Raw genomic sequence first — 19,265 nt, 5'->3', positions numbered from 1 at the left:
AGCTTGTCAAATTCATAGAACATCCATGTGACTTGATTACTGTCATCTCAGTTAAGACACCACCAGTCAGCTGCCATGACTGGGTGAATTATCCTGCAATGATCAAATTAAACAAGCCCACATGACTTAAAGAGAGGATGGTTACAAAGAGGGTTTACAGACCCAAATCAATGAGACATTTTGTTATAGTTCAGATCATCAAACATCAACACAAGGGCTATGCTTTTCTTCAGTCTTCAGTACCAGTAACCTTTTTTTACTGTGGATTTTGACTTTGGTTATACATGGTTGAGTGTGATCTCCTTTATTCACATTTACCAATATTTTAAAATAACTTTATCAGAGGAGTCCTCTGAATCAGAGCTGCTCTCTGCTGTCTTGGCTCGGGGTTTCATTTCATGTTATTGGTATAAACTCATCATGATGCATTTATAGACTTTGAACAATTTAAACTATAATGTTCCTTTAAGGGCAGCATGGTGAGTGAGTGGTTAGCACTGTTGCCTCACAGCAAGAAGGTCCTGCGTTTGCAACCCGGCCTTTCTGTGTAGAGTTTGCATGTTCTCCCTGTGCTTGTGTGGGTTTTCTCCAGGTACTCTGGTTTCCTCCCACAGTCCAAAAACATGTATGTCAGGTTGATTGGTGACTCTAAATTGCCCATAGGAGTGAGTGTGAGTGTGTGTGGTTGTTTGTCTTTGTGTGTCTATATGTGTGGCCCAGGCTGCCTTCCACTTTCGGGTGGAAGGCAGGGGTTGGTTTGGTTAAGGAATAAGCAGGTATAGAAAATGGATGAATGGATGGATGGATGCCTGCCTCCTCAACCTGACAGCCTGCCACACTGAAAAAATTCGTCTTGTTCCTTTAAATGGGCAAATTCAACATTTAATATTTTTCTCATTAGAAAATGGGAAAATTAGAAGCGATACGTCCAGCACTGGAACCAGTTCAATTCAATTCAATTCAATTTTATTTGTATAGCGCCAAATCACAATACAAATCATCTCAAGGCACTTTAAAAAAAAAAAAAACCCAACAAATCCCTTATGAGCAGCACTTGGCGACAGTGGAGAGGAAAAACTTCCTTTAACGGAAGAAAAAACCTCCAGCAGAACCAGGCTCAGTTTGGGCGGCCATCTTCCTCAACCGGTTGTGGTGAGTGGATAGAGCAGAGAGAAAAGAACAGCAACAATAAACAACAAATAGACACTGCAGATTGGTGGGGCCAGTAGCTGCACATCAGCAATATACAGCTCCAGGACCGGGGACACCTGCAAAAGGTACAGAGAGAGAGAGAGAGAGAGAGAGGGAGGGAGAGAGCACAAGGTTAGTGACATTCAATGGTGGAAAATACATGTGAGGGGGGAGGTGAGGAAGAGAGGGGAAGGGTAGGGAGGGGAGGGTTAGGGTACGGGAGCTCAGTGCACCGATGGTCCTCGGGCAGTCTAGGCTTATAGCAGCACAACTAAGGGATGTTTCAGGGATCTGAAGCCAGCTCTAGCTATACGCTTTGTCAAAAAGGAAGGTTTTAAGTCCAGCCTTAAAGGTTGTGCAAAATATCTTTATCAGAGGAGTCCTCTGAATCAGAGCTGCTCTCTGCTGTCTTGGCTGGGGGTTTCTTTTCATGTTATTGGTATTTCATCATGGTGCATTTATGTACTTTGAACAATTTAAACTGTAATGTTCCTTTAAGGGCAGCATGGAGGACCTGTGTTAGTGTGGGACACAACAGCCAGTTGTGCAAAGTAAACATGCTGCGTTTAAACCAGCTCACAAACTATAAACTCTAATTTATTGTGAAATGTCTCGATGCCTTTGACAGACTTGTGAAATAGCCGTGGGTGTGCTTGGATTATTTTTTTAATTAAACTTTCAAATCGGTGCTCATGACTGTTGACCCCCGAAACAAACAGATGACGCCACAGTCACATGTCTGGCGGAGGAGTCAGCTGACGCTGAGACATAAAGGCTCCGACAAGCTGCGCCGTCTGCATTGCAGTGCGCACCACCTCGGCTCCTTCGTCCTCCAGAAAGAAAACAGCGCAGTCATGTTGATCTTAGCTCTGCTTTTCGCGTCTTCAGGTAATGACTAGTTGTTTTACACAGTGATAAAACGCCAATATCTGTCGCTAAAGGCTCGTCTGTTGTGTAATCAGCTAAGTGCGTTTCCATATCAAAACACGGAAACGTTTCGTTTTCATGTTAACGTTGATAAACAGTAAACGGGCTACTGTCCACATTAATAGCTAACACTGGTTTGTCAGATGTTATTTTATAAGCCTAAATGAGGCGTTGACCCCATCGTGTTTCGTATTAGGTGAATTTTCACCGTTTGAGTTTTGAGGCCGTTTATTTTGGCCCGCTCGGCTAACGTTAGCCTGCTAGCTAGCGCCCGTAGTTAGTGCTGAATGGTCGTAGGTCAGTATCGGCACATCCCCGTGAGGTTACAGTGAGCAGGGAGTCTCACACTTCAGCATGGTGTTGTATGTCGGTACAGATTCATGGTTTCTCATTACAGCAGGTATATCAGGCGGTGCTGACCCGAGCTATCGGTTTTGACCGGCCAACTTACTGTAGCTACTGTACCTGGTCCTGGTTGACCCCTGGTTTGGTTTCAGGAGGAAGTTTAAGGAAGTTCTTCAGTGAAGCAGACAACTTTCATTTCAGGGTTTCAGTAAAATGTCAGCAAGATTGACATTTTGACTTCAGTTTTTCTTCCTCTGCAGGTTTTTTTTTTTTTTTTTTTTTGTAATAACCGAAGATCAGAAATGGATCAGAAATGTTCTTTTATACTTGATATCAGTTTCCACTGAAAATACTGCTTCTTTCAAGTCCTGGCATTAGTGGTATGTGTATTTAATACTTATCTTCAGTCTAACTTCTGTTTAAAAACATTGAATATAATGTGTTGTGTGCACTTCCACATTCTTGAAGGCGTTCCTCAGTGGTGCATGTCATACTGTAAGCTTAGAGCTCGATCATATTGCTCAACTAGTGTTATGTACTTGCCTTCTACAGATCTTTGGTTATTGGTTGAAGCCTGTTGAACTGAAACTGTTTTTCAGGTCATTTGCTGGTGTTGAACAAAGCAATCAGAAGCCTTTGCTGTTCACTGTCATGTGATGTTGATTCACTCACTTTATGATGTGCTTTTGTTTCTGGTCACAGAAAGTGAGACAAAAATAGGCTTGATGGCCTGTACGTTACAGTTCTTTTTGCTGACTTCTCATTAAACTTGTGTTTTTTGTCGGATGACCTGTTTTTTAATGCTGTTGTAGGCAATTAAATAAAACCAACAGAAGTGTGCAACATATAATTTTATGGTGCTGTGCATTGCCTTGTTAGCAGTAGACAGTTTACAGCAGTGCTAAAGGCATGTAAAGATGTCCTTGTTATTGGTACAGTCTGTGGAACAGCTTGTTATTTTGTTTGACTGTTCATGTGACTTGATGGGGGTGAGAATGTCTTATCTGCACTGTAACTACCATTCCTCTTGCGTACTGGCCAGTTCATATTGTGAGTTAACTGTTTTGTATCTATTTTTCTAATCATGAACAAGTAATGGAGAAAACAGGAAACAGTGCTGCCAAGTGTTAGGTGCTTTCCCATGTCATTTTTTCACTTCAGTAAAATGAAGTACGGAACCAAAACTTTTTTTTTTTTTTTTTTTTCTTCATTTGCCAAAGAAACGTTATTTGCTTTAGTACCAATTTCCTATTTCTGCAACTGTGATGCACATTTGAATAATATATTCTCCTTTTGGTGTCTGTCCTCGGTCTATTGCTCTGGCATATCCAGGCTGGTTTGTGGTAGGAAATCACGCCAGATTGAGAGGTAATATGCTAATGCTACTTAGAAGCTGTTCTAATAGGATTTAGTTTTTCACTGGTAGCAGTTAAAAAAAACAGTTAGGCAGGTAGTTACCCACAGTGCTCAGTGTTCGCTTCACAGAGTAGGCGTTATGATTTTTCTCTGCTCATCAAATCATAGGAGTGAATTGTATTCGAGTGGTTTAGGGGAGCAGGACCCAACTGCTTTGTATGCAAATTGCATCTGGAACTAAGTGTCAGGTGACTGATAAGTGTGTGTCCAAAGTGAAGTGTTATAAACTCGAAAAACCCTGATCCCAGTTATACTAAGTTCTGTTTCATTGCATTTGAGATTGTCAGTGCCAGGTGTAAATAATTTGTTTGAACTTAAAACAGATAAATATTGCTTGCCATTATTATATTTTTCATTATTTTATTTTAATAACCAGCTGACAAATTTTCAGTTGGCCTTTTTGTCTTCAGATTAGTTTTTAAGATCAAACCTGTCAAGCAGTATCATAGTTGAAATATAATTCTTAATTTCCTCATTTTAATGTTTTGAGGAAGCATAGTATATACTTTCAGGTAAACTACACTGTTCTGTGTTGCTTGCTACTTCTCATCTACAATCTAGATGGCTTGTAAAAATGTCATTCTATTCTAGATGGACTGACTGTAGCTAAAACCTCAAACTAATAGGTGCAGAACCTTCTAAAGAAAATGAAAAATCATTACTCTTTGTGCTGTATTTTCCACTTCAATCCCTAATAAGATTCAGGAATATGGTTTTGACATATGACTTTTCTGATTCTGTAGTAAAGGTGTGAAATTTGGCTTCTTTCTGCTTTGCAGCGGTAGCAACCCCTCTGCTGGGAACTGAGCAGTGTGCTCGAGGGCCTCCCTACTGGTGTCAGAATGTAAAGACAGCATCTCTATGTGGAGCTGTGAGTCACTGCCAGCAGAATGTGTGGAACAAGCCCCAGATGGTGAGACTTAATTTTTTTCCTCTATATTATTATTATTTTCAAATCCAATCAAAATCACAAGTGCCGGGCAAATACATCTTTTTTCCTTCATCTTAAAATTTTAGTCTATTCCTTTGTAGGTCCTTTTTTTTTTTTTTAAATGTCACTAATGCAAGTTAAATGCATGGAATTGGGTTCTGGAGTATTCTGGATACTAAAAAATATCTGTCTGGTCTAATTATCTGGTTTCAGAAAACAGTGCCATGTGACTTGTGTAAAGAAGTGCTCATGGTGGTGGGACAGATACTGAAGGATAATGCTACTGAGGTAAGATTTAAAAGAATCAATGTTTATCTTTGAGCAAATAAGCTTGTGCACCTATACCTCAGTCTGGAAGATTGATATCTGGTTATTTCTGTGATCACAGGCTGAGATTCTTGGGTACCTGGAGAAGGCTTGCCAGCTTATTCCTGACCAAGGCATGACTGCAGAATGCAAAGAGATGGTGGATGACTACTATCCCATCGTCATCGGAATCCTTACTGGAGAACTGGTGAGCACAGTCAACCTCTTAGGTCAAAATCTTACTCTTCATTTTCAATAAAAATTGAGAATGTGTGTTTGAAAGTTCAGGGTTGTAGTTGAATTGAACATTAAATTAGATCCACCACAGATTAAAAGTCTACATTTAGAACCATATCGGATGCTTTTAAATAAGATGCAAACAAGTTTTATCAAGGCTCTTATTGGAGTTTGGTTTACCTTTCAGTTTATGTTTCTGCTTCATCTAGCAATCCTAAGTAAATGATCCATGTGCCTCTTGGTCTCAAAAAAGAGAAAACAAGTGGCTGTGAGTAAAGTGCAGTGAGCTGAATAAGTGCTATTGATGGGGAAGTGAATCAAAATCTAAATGGGAACAGAGTGGTTATTGTGTAATGCTACACCACATGACTGGGAGAGCCTTTGGTGTACTTTGTTTCAATTTTCACCTGCTGCAGCGACTTTAAGAACCAGAAAAGACACTTATTTACAGATCGTATAAAAATAAAACTTGTTTATAGATAACTTTATAGATAAGTTGGGTTTTTTTTTTTTGTGTGGGATTATTTAAATTACTTCTTCCAGTTTACATATACCCAAGGTTTTTATGAAGGAAAAAAACATGTGGCAGTTATTGAATTCTCTCAGTAATGTTATTTTATTTTTATTTTTAGGAGGATCCTGGTGTAGTCTGTGCAGCTATCGGGCTTTGTCAGTCTGAGCAGGCAGCACTAGCTAAGGTTCGGGCACAGGAACAGCTCATGTCCAATGAAATCCCTCAGGTTGACCTTTCACAGCAAATGACTCCTTTCCTCCTCAATGTGCCTGAGCTTCTCTACCCTGAGGAGACTCCCAAGGAGGAGGCCCCCAAACAGGAGGTTCCAAAAGAGGTACACTGTTTAACTCCCCAATGTACCCACATGAACAGCAGCCTATACTGTCTGCTTGTTTCTTAGTAATATCCCCTTCATCATTCCCTGAATGTTACCTGTCTGTCCTGTAGGAAGGTGATGCAGTGTGCCAGGACTGCATCAAGTTTATCACCGATGCTCAAGCGGAAGCCAAAGCAAACTCCTCATTTATTGACTCTCTCATTCAAAACTTTGAGAAGCAGTGTGAACTCCTACCTCCAGGCATTTCTGATATGGTGAGACCCCTTTAAGAGTGGAGGACTTTTGATTATGTTTTGTTCGTGAAAAGCTGAATATTAACAGTTTTTCCTCATTGCAGTGCAAGCAGTATGTCGGCCAGTATGGTACCGTTTTTATTCTGCAGCTCATGTCTATGGTGAGTCCTTCAACCACCCACTTTAACGATTTAAAGAATATTCCAGGAAACCTTTTGAGCTTTGTCTATATCTTGCCTTGTAAATATAAATGGTCATTATGTTCTAATACTGTATTAATGATCAGGTCATCCAAACTAATCACTCAGATCATTTTTACATGACCTGCTGATTTCAATTTATTCACATCTTTAAATTGCTTACTTACTTTTTATTTTCTTAATTCCTGTTGTCTTGCCTGTGTTTCTTCTTTTCTGCCCTCCATTCATGTTGTCTTGCTCTGTTTTCTCCTCTGGGTTGTGTGTGCTGTTCTCCAGGAACAGGTAGGTCTGTGTTTAGAATGTAGCCTCTTAACCCTTAGCTCTTGCTTCTTGTGCTGTTCTGTCCACTCCACTAGTGCTATCCACCTGACTCTACAGACGCACGTAAATGATGATCTAATTACAAATGAGAGACATCTTCACTTCACCTTAACCCTCTACTTGTCATGGCTAATCACTCAACACTACAGCAAAAGTCATATGCAGCTAAACCAGGGCCAGTAGTTGAAATTTAAAATATTAAATTGGAAATTAAAAGATAACATTTGAAAATGAAAGCTGAAGTGTTGATCTCAATGCCTGTAAAACAGAACTAAAGTTAAAAAAAAAATCTAATATAGGATTAAATAGAAAATGTTTTTGGATGAAATGGGGAAAAATGCAAAATTCTGTCAATTAAAATTTCATTTGAATTGAAAACTTTTTTGTACTTTCACATTTTGTTTTTCAGTACTTTAGCTTTCAGTTTCAACTTTTAGCTTTTTCAATTTTATTTTTTACGTTTACAAAGCTATAGGGCCTGATTTAGGTCCATGAAGATCATATTTTAAATATACTTTGTTCTTTTAATCTGTGCATGAATCTTGTGACTTAATGTATAGGCAAGTCAACTTGGAAATGCACAGGTCTTTTGTAACACTGAAGTGGCTGTCTTCTTCAACTTGTTACTTCTGAAGAAGCACCAGCTTTATTTATTTTTTCTTGAACGCTCAGTTTAGGACTACAGAAGTGAACATTTTTTAAATGAATGAATGTGTTTAGTACTAAACTGCATTATGTGCCTTTTTCTTACATTGAAACTTATGCACATTGCATGGGGGGGGGTCATGGTGTGGTATGCAGGGTAGAAACACACACTTTATGCTAACAGCATGGACTGCAACAAGTTCTCTAGGCCTTTGGCTCTGTCTTTAAGTAACTGTGTGTTTCTGTCTTCAGCAACCCAAGGAAATCTGTGACGAAGCTGGCTTCTGCACTGCTGCCATGAAAAAGTCTGTTCCTATGCTGAAGTTACAGGCTGCCAAGACGGCCCCTGCTGCTAAGACTGTACCTGCGCTCAAGCTTTTCCCTGCCACTAAGGTGAAATCTGCCAATGACAAATCTGCTAAGGTAGGTCATGGTGGGCGTCGGACTGCTCAATTATCACTTGATAATTGAAACGAGGTAAAAAAAAAAAAATGTATATAGCACAGAGTTGTGCATGCAACTTGATGTTATTTCTTTGTATTCCAGCCAATGGTGCGTGTCCAGGATTCCCCACAGTGTGCCATCTGTGAGTTTGTGATGAAACAGTTGGAGAGTATGCTGGAGGATCAGAAAACAGAGGTGGGACCGTGTCCTAGTAGAAATATCTAAGTGCAGTCATCCTCAGGTTTGTTAGCAAACTGACTCATGTGTCTTTGTTTCAGGAGGAGGTGATTCAAGCTGTGGAGAAAGTGTGCACACTTCTGCCCTCCAGCTTGAATGCCCAGTGTAAGGACCTGATTGAGACCTACGGCCAGGCCATCATTGAGCTGTTGGTGCAGGAAGTCGACCCCAAGACTGTCTGCACAATGTTGGCACTCTGCAATGACGCCAGCCGTGCGTATGTTTGTAAGTCCTGACTTAGAACACACAGTTTTTTTGAGACATTATACAAAACCCATATTAGAGATTTTTTTTTTTTTTTTTTTGGAGCTATCCATGGCACTCATAAATGAACCTAAACAAAACCTTCATTCTTCACTGTAATAAGTTGTTTCACTGTAATCTTTCTCATTTCTGGCCAGTAGTGTATCAAGTCAGTTACTTGGATTCATTGTTCAGTTTGCCCCGAGCCACATGTTGTTGTGTGACTGAAAGAAATGCATTGTTTGACGTTTTTGTTTGCCTTGTTAATCCAACAAAGTATTTCCAAATATTGGTAATTATAACCCCAATTTCTCATTTTTTCCAGCTGCACTTGACCAGACTCGCTTTAAGGTCGGTGGTTACTGTGAGGTGTGCAAGATGGCTGTTTCATACATTGACAGCATCCTGGAGAAGAATGCTACTGAGGCTGAGATTGAGGAGGCTGTGAAGAAAGTGTGCAGCTTCCTGCCTGATGCTTTCCAGACACAGGTGAGCTGTTTTGCCGTCTTACCTTGTGTAACTTCAATCCACCTTTGTTGACAGCCTTGCAGTAACCCATGTGTGTCTGTCTCCACAGTGTGACCAGATGATTGCACAGTATGAGCCAATGCTTGTCCAGCTGTTGCTTCAGATGCTCGACCCAGACTTTGTGTGCATGGTACAGAATGAATTGATTCATTTATAACTAAATCATTTGCAAAGTTACATTTGAATGTTACATCTAATTTGAGCATTTTTCTGAGGAACTCAAGTTATTCTATCCTTGACAGCTAAAGTCACTTTTTCTTTTTCATAAGTTTGCAGTGGATTATGAATTTGGTATTTGGCTTGTATTACAGGCCCACAGCCCAGTTTAGTATTTGAGCTGTTTGTCTCTGTGTATGTGTAACAGAAACTGGGAGCCTGTCCTGAAGCTGTGCGCAGGCTGCTTGGAGCAGAGCAGTGTAGTTGGGGACCTGCATTCTGGTGCAAGAACATGGAGACAGCAACTCGCTGCAATGTGAGTATTCAGACACTCTGGCCTGTTATAGGGGGATTCTTGAGGTATGAACTATCTTTAGAGATGAAGGCCCATCTAACCCCACTTGTTTTTTCTTTCAGGCTGTGGCTCACTGCAAACGCCATGTGTGGGTATAAAAGAAGATCAGCACAAACTGACCTGTAGGGAATTCAAAGAAAATTTAGTGCTGCTTCCCACTTAATTTTTGCCATGATTTTTTTTTTTTTTTTTTTTAATACTCAAATGACAAGTTTATGTTTTAAATTAACAGATATTTTGAATGTCAAGATGGAAAGGGACTGGACATCTGTTTTGTTTTCCTCAGGTTAGAAGACAAGTGATTAGGTGTATAGTGGACAAATCTCAGTTTGGTCCTTCAGTGAGCAGAAGTCTTGAAGTGTCGCTGTCAGACTTTGCAGATTTTCTTTACTTGGTTTGTGCTAACATGTTTGCTGGGTGTGGTGCATGAAAGAAGACATTCAAATTTCACATGTTGCCACATGCTGCATAAGCAATGACTGGCATTACTTTTAACAGTATGTGTGATCCTTAAAATAAATTTCTATTTTGTAGAGATAAATGTTTGTTCTTGTTTAAAGGAGCTGATTGGAGGTAATAAGGTATGAGAGTACCTACCACTCACCTCCTATTGTTTGCACTCTTCCTAATGTTTGTAAAACACTGCATTTCTAACGTACAGAAATACTGTCTGTCTGCTTCAAACCCTGAGCCAACTGTCAGTTGATCTGTATTTTTTTTTTTTTTTTTTTTAATAAAGTGATCCCAGTCCACTCTGTTTGACTGTTTTCCTATAATTCCTCCTGATGCCTTGTGATTTAAGCTGACAATTCCTGGTCTGCAGTACGTGAAGTTTTGAGAGGTAAAGAAGGAATGCTCCTTTTAGCCCAAGTTGTAAAGATGCTATAACTAAGGACCTTTGGAGAAAGCCAGACATTTAAAATGCAGACAAAGGACTAGATGTAGACTTAAGACTTTTAAATCAAACATGTACAAGGCTAAAGTGATCATGTTCTAAAACTTCCAAGTAAAATGCAGCTCAAGTGAACATTTAAACATGACATTCAAAAATTACTGGAAAGGTTAAGTCTCTAAAATCTAAAAATAAAAGCATAACAACTTATAAGTTATATGAAACTTTTTCTGTCAAACAAAACAAGTATAAAATGTGTTTTGCAGTAGGGAATATATAAATGCTTTTGTTTTCTGAATTGTCCCTTATAGACTAGCCATAGCAGTGTAAACATAACACAGATTAATGTGAGGTATGGAGGTGTTGGGGCTTTTTTGGTCAAGCGAGGCACTGAGAAATGTGTTGGTACTTTCCCTCACAGTGAACAACTGGCTTTACGGATATACTTTGCATGACAGTACTATAAGTTTCTTTGCCAGCAGGGGCTGCTCTGACACTACTGGCCAGCTCCACTTTAGCACTGTAAGACTAGGCTATTCCTGGATCAGATGCAGTGCACAATAAGCACAGAAAATGCAGATCCAACAGCCAGTCCCAGAGCAAGGAAGAAAGACATGACCACACCTGTTGCCTCTGTCAGCTCCCGAGGTACCACCTTTGGGCCATAGATCATTGGTAGAGTGCCTAGGTAGCCATTAGAGAGGCCTAGCAGGCAGTTGAAGATCACAGGGTACACGTCATGGGTGAACAGCACTGTGTGGAGATGGTCCCGTGGCTGGTAGTTGCAGAACATGAGAAGTGGGACCATAATGGAGCGACACAGCACCAGTGCAGGCAGGACCCGGCTCGTGGGGCCAGGGACCTGCAGCCAGGCAGTAGCAAGCCTGCCGGCCAAGTCAGATACATTGTACAGGAGGAAAGTGGTGAGAGGCACAAAGTAAGTGGTTGTCCACGGACTGCCACTGTCTTTGTGGACAGACTGGATCCCTGAGGACACTGCAGGGAACACCATGATAGAGACGGAAAAGACGTAGAAGACACTCAGGCCAAGCACCCACGTCTTTCTGAGGATAGGCATCAGTGGTGGCACAGAGGCTGCGCCTGCAGTGCCTCCACTTGGACTGGTGGTTGTTGCTGCCAGCATGTAGTGTCTGGAGAGGAGACGGTTTTAATCACCTACATTTGTAAACTAAACTACAGGTTTAATAAGTAGTCCAAGTATCTATTTGATAATCACAATATCTTTGCCACTGACCTTGAATATTCCAGCTTGGGCAGCAGCAGCAGATACGTGATGATGCAGAGCAGGATGAAGACATCGGCTGTCAGGAAATAGGCCAGAGCGCTGTCTGTCACGTCCTTAGCCACTGCCAGGTCCACTATTGATGCTACTGCACTCAGTGTGCCTCCCATTGCTTGGCCTGGGACATAGAAGGGCTTCAACTTATTATACTGGTAACAAGAAAAGCTTGAGCTCCCAAATGTTCCACCTGATGTTAAATGCAACTCAATATCCCTCTTTTCTTCACCTGTATTACAGAGTACAGTAGCAAAATGGGGATAACCTGCAGCAAAGGGCCCCAAGAGAAAAAGAAAAGAGAAACATGTTAGGATTAAATGGTCAGCACCTTAAACACTTCCCAGCCAACATGACACCATAAGTTCATCCATTATCTAGTCCTGCTCATTCCAGTTCTGCACTGAACAAGAGGCATCATTATAAATAGTTATGTTAATGAGGTTCAATATTAAACCTAGAAATTCATTGTCCTTCCTGACCTGGTCTTGTAATACAGAAATATAAAAGGAAATGAGGTGAACTTCAGTGTTTATTCTGAGTTTTTTTCAATATATTTGAAAAATATATATATGCTTTTAGAAAAAACAGCCATGTTGAACAGAAAATATATAAGTTGAATTTCTAATTACATTAATGCTAGTCTAAATTGGCCTATAAAGAACGTAGGCTAGGCAAAACAACAAGCAGAAACGCTTTACCAAATTTATTCATCCTTGTCAAGCAGAGTTTATTACCTGCACTGTGAAGTCTCTAGCTTAGCTCTTTCTTTTGAGCGATATTTTCACTTGTGTTACATTAGGAGTTAGAGTTTAGCGTGAATATAAATGTTTAAAGTACCATATTTTTAACTGAGTCAAGAGTGCCATCTGACACTAGTGACTACTGGACAAAATGACTGTAAATATACACATATAAGTTGCATTACAAGCCAGAGGAGTAAAAAAAGTGCGACTTATTGTCCGGAAAATATGGCATGTGTTTTTACAATGCTGCTATAAAAATGTGACAATAAAAAAAAAACTGTAAACAGACATTTGTTGGCTTCAATAAGGACAGTACCTGATATTAGGGCCTGAGAGATCCTCATAGGAAAATGCCCACTGATCCCAAACACACTGCCAGAGAAGAGGTTGGAGGCGCCGCTGATGACAGCCACACTGGCCAGGGTGCCAACAAAAAACTCCACCCTGGATTCTGACACGTCCACCTTCACCAGCACAGTGGTCACCACAAACACCAGCAGGATCACAAAGAGAGACGACAGGACACGCACGTTCGGAGACATCCTGTTGACAAAACACGCACAAATGTGTTGGGATTAGGTACGAGCTTACCAAACAGCTGCTCATCAACATAAAGACAACAAAAATGCAGCAGATGTTTTATGCTGGTCAGTTGGAACACGTAAGAAACTATTTATTACATTTATCTATAAGGCCCCAGATGTACAAAACTACACTTAAGTACGTTATAGTGGATATTGTTGCGCAGACGGAAAGACTCAACAAGGAAAAAGTCCACAAATGAGTGAGGCCTGTATGTTTGTGTTGTGTGTGAGCGTGCACTGGGGACTCGACCTGTTAACCAGGACGTAGTTGAGTATCAGACACAGCACAGAGGGCACCGTGGAGGCAATGGACAGATAACTTTCAAAGTAGTCCTGTGAACAGTTAGAGAAAGGATAAAACATTTGAAGCTGCCTGAATATAAGATGATGCACTCACATAGTGAAACACAGAGGAAACAAAAGGAGAGGTGAGAAATATATAAATCTAACAAATTCTTTCCTTCCTTGTTGTTGCTGCTGCTCTTTGTAAGTCCAATCAAATGAAGCATTATTCTCAGAAAAGCAGAAATCCGACTCACTGATTTAACAGCTGTTTGTCTTGTCTCAAATAACAGGCTTGTATAATTAGATTGTTTTTACAAATAATGGCCAATCTAGTGAAATTCTGAGGAAAGATGCTATCTGCTGCTTGCTCAACCATTACAACATCAAACTGAATTTATTTCTGCAACTTAACAGGAAATGCAAGCTGCAGGAGGGGTATGATGCAGATACTTTGAGTCCAATTACTCCAATATTGAGATATTTAAGATCATTGCCCTTTCATTCAGTTTCCTACACAAATGTCCATTGTGATGTATCAAAACTTAAATATCGTTTACAGCTGATCCTAAATTACCCGAATCATGTTTATCATCCTGAAAGGCCTGCAGAACAGCCCAGACGTGCTTCTTTCTGCCTACACTCTCAGACAATAAACATAGCTCAGTTGTATTTAGAGCCCTTCTCACTCACACTGAGGTCTGAACGTTGCTCTCCACTGCCGCTGTGAGTGCTGTTGCTCAGCTTGTACATCCAGTAGTGTTTGGCTGTTACGAAGAAGTTCCAAGGCAGCAGGGAGCAGATGCCCATCAGAAAGAAAATGATGTACACTAAACAGTACGAGTCCTCTGGACTGTAGCGTACAGCCAGAGGCACCGGGGAGTCTTTAGGCAGGAGTGACGCAGACGGACTCTGGTCGTCGCTCTCCTCATCATCATCCTCATATATGTTGTGGTTGTCAAGAGCAGTTGGACTGTAGGAGGAGTTGAGGCTGGACTGCACATTCTGTGTGCCGTCCATTTTCACAGACAGAATGAGGAGGAGAAAAAAAAAGGGCGATGGCTGGGAGGTGTCAAACAGAAGTTATGAGAGAAAACAAGAAAACAGGTGTTAAAATAAAATTACTGCATCATTATAGTGTTAGTGCATAAAGTGGGATTTGAATAAAGCTTACATTTACTTGTGCTTGTCCAAAAGGGAAAAAACAGGCAGTTGTGTTTGTTTTGACGCCATAGTCCGGAGAAACCTGGGAGCTGGTAGAGATCAGTGCAGTTGTTCAGGTCCTGTCATGCTGCAGGGCAAGGATTCATATTCACTGTAGAGAATTACTGTCAGGTATTTATAAAATTATAGATAAATATGCAGTGTGACATGTACCCATTGTCCTGTTCTCACTGTGGCCTTGATTTAAGTAACTGGAGTCGTGGCTTGGCACTTCATAGTTCAGTTTTATTCTTTTAAAAAGTTCCATTAGGTAAAGCCGCTAATGGCATGTCGCCACATGTTTTGTCTTGATGCATGTGATGGTTTGACTCATTACACAGATCAGCAGTCACTGCAGTTTCTACCTACATCTGCACGAGTTTCGAAAATGACTTCAACCACAAAAATCACTCCAACAATAAGTCATGAACAATGAAACAGTCATGCGACGTGACAAAAGAGCTGCAGTGAGTCAATGAATGCAGTGGCAAATTTTCACTAGCACCACTTTCTTGCACAATAGGAGGTCATGGACAAGAAAGCACAAAGCTGATCACACATGCTAAATGTGTGCTGGGAAAGAGGAACCAGTTTTCACATGATGCTGACTTCAGCTTTCAATGTCTCTTCTACCATCTATGGTCTGTTCACTCTAGATTACTGAATTTACTGTCCTGCCTCTTTACCCATGATCACTCAATAAGAAACTGCATAACTTTAATACAACAGAACAGTTGATATATGACCATGAGTTAATATCTTGTTCGGTCGCATTATTAATGAATGGTCAGGGAATTTTGGCACCAGAGGGGCTCCGTAAGTGAGCCGCCATACGCTTTTCGTGGTCAAACCAATCATCAGTAAACTTAAAGCGTGACACAGATAAAAAGATTACGGTAATTGCACAGAAATAAATTCAAAATAAATTATGCAATCATCTGTAATTTCTAATAAAATCAAATTTTACTACTAATAGTAATTTGACATAATATTCCCAAACTAAACCACCATGTCACTATATAAATATGAAAAAAAAAAAAAAAAAGTTGAGTGCATTAAGTACTAATGACATACATACTGGACTGATGGGTTATTTGAATAAAGAGTTTTTAGATTAAATTAGATTATATTAGTTTAGATGACACTTTACTGATCACCTGGCAGGGAAATACTGACTTTCTATTTGACATCAAGCTTGGGGTGGGAGGTTCACGTTAAGGTAGCCTAGTATTGGATTACTCCACAACTACACAGTAAAAGCAGTTCTAAAAACCAGGAAAATGCAAACAGTGCCAATACTTCATGTACATGATTACATGTACATGTATAGGATTACACCAAGAGTACACGGTAAAACTAATACATTGTTTAACTGCTCTTTTTTATACCCCCTGAAAGCTTTTTGGGTAACTTGAAGGTAATTTAATGTTTGATTATTGCTAAAAACATGGTAATAGCAGTTAATTCTGCAAATAAAAGTAGTTTACTGAATTCATCAACTACTTAACTAAACGATTTTAATCTGCTTCAAATTAGGGGGCATTGTTTATTTTTCGTTTCCTTAGTTTAAGAAATTAAGTAACATGAATGAATTCACAGAGCATTGTTTGTTGTAACAGTTGTACCATAGTTATGATAATGACTCTTAAATGCGTTAAGGAATAGTATCATTATACATCCATGTGCATTAAGTCATCCATGTACCTTCATCCATTCAAACAGCCCTCGCAATGTTCATCACTATTACCGTAAACCTCAGATAAGTTGCGCACAGGTACGGCAGCGTTGACCACGAAAAATCCGACGGCTGATCCTCTGACCGCAGTGAGGAAGTCACCCATGTTACCCAGCTGCAGATCGATGGTCTCAACAAGCTTGTTTTTTTTGTTTTTTTTTTACTTCAGTGCAATATTATCCTGGTCATTCTGCCGTGTCTCCAATATAATGGTCTTCGGACTAAAACAACACCTCACGTTTTGCTTACTGTGCACACCGCAATAAACAGGGAAACATAAAACATTAAAGATAAGTCAACATTAAAAAAAAGCTAGCTTAGTAGGCATCCACAACCAAATCCGAGCCGAGACGAGCCGAGCCAGGTCTAAAGCTGGGCTTATGAAATAAAAGATAAACATACCTTTGTGTTGGAGACTCCTGTTGTTTGTATCGTTTCTTGAAGGTTTAGACTGGCAATAAAATCCATCAAACTTCTGGTCAGCTGACAAACGCTATTATTCAGCCTGTCTCTCTGCAACAACAACAATCCATATCCGGCACCAATCCTTCAGAGTAAAACCAAACCAAAACAGCGGCTAAACCAAAGGAATTAATCTTGAACTGCACTTGAGCAATAAATAATCTTGGCAAACACTTATTTAAAATGTATTTTCAAAAACGGCATTTTAAAAAGTAAAAGGTAGCCAACGCTATTATTCGTATACCCACCGGAAGTCACGTGGTTACGATCGCGCTAGGGCAAGGTACTTCTTTTCCGGTACAGTTGTTCTAAAATCAAAGCATGTAAACGGAATTAATAGGCCTAAAAATATTGAAGATATTAATTACCTAAAATAATGCTAAGTTATTAAACTGTTGTAAAAGTTGCACCAATTTACATTATTTGAAAGCTGATTATATGCACAACAGATGTGTGCATACCTGGTTTTGCATCGTTTTAGTCATAAATCTAATTGTAGATATCTGAAATTACATTTAAACAATGAATTATGGATGTCCATGTTGACACATTTACTATTATTTTGGATATTCAAAAGCACATTGGGAATATCTGGAATGGTTTATCATTTTGATCATCAAGATTTTATATGGACATTTGAAATTCAAAGTAAGAGACACACGAACGGCAAAATTGATCTTATTTGGATGTCATTTGTCCCAGGAAGCACTTTATTTACGTTTTCAACAATAAAGTAAACCCAGTTCACTCTATTTCATTTCTTCCACTTCTGCCCCCTTGTGATACAGCCCAGGAAACCTTTGTGCAACTTCAGCAGTCAGTCACGTGAATGTCATTCAAAGAGGTGGTATGTCTTACCAGTTTTACTTACCATATCTCTAATTAAGATGTGCTTTGTGAACTGCATATGTCACTAAAGCGAAGCTAAAATAATATTAACTCTAACACAACTGCTTTGCAATTTATATACCCAAAGTTTTACTTGTCAAACAAAACAAGTATAAAATGTGTTTTGCAGTATTGAACATTTAAAGGCTTTGTTGTTTACTGTTGTCCCGTTATATAATATTACACATAACAGATCAATTTGAGGCACGGAGGTGTTGGGGCTTTTTGGTCAAGAGAGGCACTGAGAAGTGTATCAGTTCTTTCCTTCACAGTGAACAACCTGTCACATACAAGATATATTAAACCTAAAATGTATGAGGTTCTTGCATTTGCCAGCAGGGGACACACTGACTCCATTATAACCAGCTCCACTGTAAAGGGCCCCTCTGCTTGTAGGTACAGAACATGATGGAGCAACATAGCACCAGTACAGGTTGGAAAAAAACATTATTTAGAGTTAAATGTAGGAGTGGTTTTCTATATTTAAGTGAAGCCAAGTTATCGTGTAAATCATTAACACACACACATTATGGCCATATGGCTAACACTGTGTACACTGTGTGTCAGTGCAGCATTTGGATGGCACTGGTGTCACTGCAGCTCACTGTGCATGTTAGTTTCCATAGTTATATTGTCAGGAAGAGCCCACATTTATCTGCCACTCAGTGAAATAAATACATGTAAAAGGAGTGAAAACTGAGGTTGTGTGGACATGTCAGAGATAATTTAGACAAATTCAACAGCCTCCACACTCTAGTTGTGATATCACCATTGTATCCATTGAATGTTTCTCTTCATGGAGAACAATGTACAGTATTTGTCTTTTCCAACCATTTTAGCAAAGACAACAGGATCTTTTGAAAAGGACTAATGGAATCTGAAAGTTTAATTTGCAGTAGGTCAATCTTGTCACCAGTGAGTGATCCTGTCGTTGGTTCAGTGTTTCTCCTTTCTTAAACAGCTATTGGTCTGTACTAACCACTGCAGACAGTGAACGCCCAACAAGAACTGCAGTCTGGCCCTTGTCAGTCACTCAGATCCTTCTGCTTCCAACACAGCAACTCCGAGAGCTGAATGTTCACCTTTTGCCTCATATGTCCCACACACTGACAGATGCCAATGTAACAAGACAATCAGTGTTATTCACTTTACCTGTCAGTGGTCATAATGTGATTGATGATAGGTGTAAGCATGTGGCTTTTAGTTTCTGAAACAATATGCTGTTGTAGACTAATAAAATGACCAATAGTGGTCATGACATCACTTGTACTTTTTTGTTTTTTTAAACAAAATGTATTAAATAATTTTCTCATTTACATTGTAGACCTATACATCTTGGCATTATAAAAATAACAGTGCAGCATACATTGATTTTTGATTTTATTCATGTGATAAAATCATATTGCATTATAAAAGTTGCGTATTTCTGAATGGTTCATTTAAAATAGTGAGCATTTTTAAAACTCAGATTGTAAATTGTTTCTGTTTATTGGAGAAGACGCCAGAATAAAATTTGATCATCTTGTACCTTTGTGTGTACTGGCTTAAAACAGTACACGCTATGCATATTACTGACCAGGAGAGGGCACCAGAGGACAGTTTATTCAGAA

The 19,265-nt window shown here is 39.7% G+C and overlaps 2 protein-coding genes across 4 annotated transcripts; one reads left to right on the top strand and one right to left on the bottom strand.

Annotated features, from left to right (window-relative positions):
* Positions 1–1,934: 1,934 nt before the first annotated feature.
* Positions 1,935–10,323, top strand: psap (prosaposin). Of its 2 annotated transcripts, XM_026309230.1 has the most exons (15): positions 1,935–2,079; positions 4,659–4,792; positions 5,024–5,098; positions 5,199–5,324; positions 5,986–6,201; positions 6,315–6,458; positions 6,542–6,598; positions 6,914–6,919; positions 7,856–8,026; positions 8,150–8,242; positions 8,326–8,509; positions 8,853–9,016; positions 9,105–9,185; positions 9,420–9,527; positions 9,629–10,323. In XM_026309230.1, the coding sequence occupies exons 1-15, from the start codon at positions 2,046–2,048 to the stop codon at positions 9,662–9,664; spliced, it is 1,629 nt and encodes a 542-aa protein (XP_026165015.1). In that variant the 5' UTR covers positions 1,935–2,045; the 3' UTR covers positions 9,665–10,323. The 2 variants fall into 2 exon arrangements, with proteins under 2 accessions (XP_026165015.1, XP_026165017.1); XM_026309232.1 differs by lacking the exon at positions 6,914–6,919.
* Positions 10,324–10,508: 185 nt separating this feature from the next.
* On the bottom strand, positions 10,509–16,837 carry slc29a3 (solute carrier family 29 member 3). Of its 2 annotated transcripts, none has more exons than XM_026309234.1 (7): positions 16,708–16,837; positions 14,542–14,658; positions 14,061–14,450; positions 13,336–13,418; positions 12,818–13,044; positions 11,714–11,879; positions 10,509–11,609 (listed from the first exon to the last, which is right to left on the bottom strand). In XM_026309234.1, exons 3-7 carry the CDS (start codon positions 14,385–14,387, stop codon positions 11,003–11,005), a joined length of 1,410 nt encoding a protein of 469 aa, XP_026165019.1. In that variant the 5' UTR covers positions 14,388–14,450; positions 14,542–14,658; positions 16,708–16,837; the 3' UTR covers positions 10,509–11,002. The 2 variants fall into 2 exon arrangements, with proteins under 2 accessions (XP_026165019.1, XP_026165018.1); XM_026309233.1 differs by having other exon boundaries at positions 14,061–14,429.
* Between the last annotated feature and the right edge of the window lie 2,428 nt (positions 16,838–19,265).

This window comes from Mastacembelus armatus, chromosome 15 (assembly GCF_900324485.2).
Source record: "Mastacembelus armatus chromosome 15, fMasArm1.2, whole genome shotgun sequence".
NCBI classification, from domain to species: domain Eukaryota; kingdom Metazoa; phylum Chordata; class Actinopteri; order Synbranchiformes; family Mastacembelidae; genus Mastacembelus; species Mastacembelus armatus.
This window is presented reverse-complemented; position numbering and strand designations above follow the sequence as displayed.

What these genes read in the sequence shown, in the direction of transcription:
- slc29a3 (XM_026309234.1), bottom strand. Translation starts at nt 14,387, where the DNA reads ATGGACGGCACACAGAATGTGCAGTCCAGCCTCAACTCCTCCTACAGT. An exon ending in AACTACGTCCTGGTTAACAG is followed by an intron (nt 13,045 to 13,335) that starts GTCGAGTCCCCA and finishes TTTTGTCAACAG; the next exon opens with GATGTCTCCGAACGTGCGTG. An exon ending in CTCTCAGGCCCTAATATCAG is followed by an intron (nt 11,880 to 12,817) that starts GTACTGTCCTTA and finishes TCTATGTCCCAG; the next exon opens with GCCAAGCAATGGGAGGCACA.
- psap (XM_026309230.1), top strand. Translation starts at nt 2,046, where the DNA reads ATGTTGATCTTAGCTCTGCTTTTCGCGTCTTCAG. An exon ending in CTCCAGGCATTTCTGATATG is followed by an intron (nt 6,459 to 6,541) that starts GTGAGACCCCTT and finishes TCCTCATTGCAG; the next exon opens with TGCAAGCAGTATGTCGGCCA. An exon ending in AGACAGCAACTCGCTGCAAT is followed by an intron (nt 9,528 to 9,628) that starts GTGAGTATTCAG and finishes TTTTTCTTTCAG; the next exon opens with GCTGTGGCTCACTGCAAACG.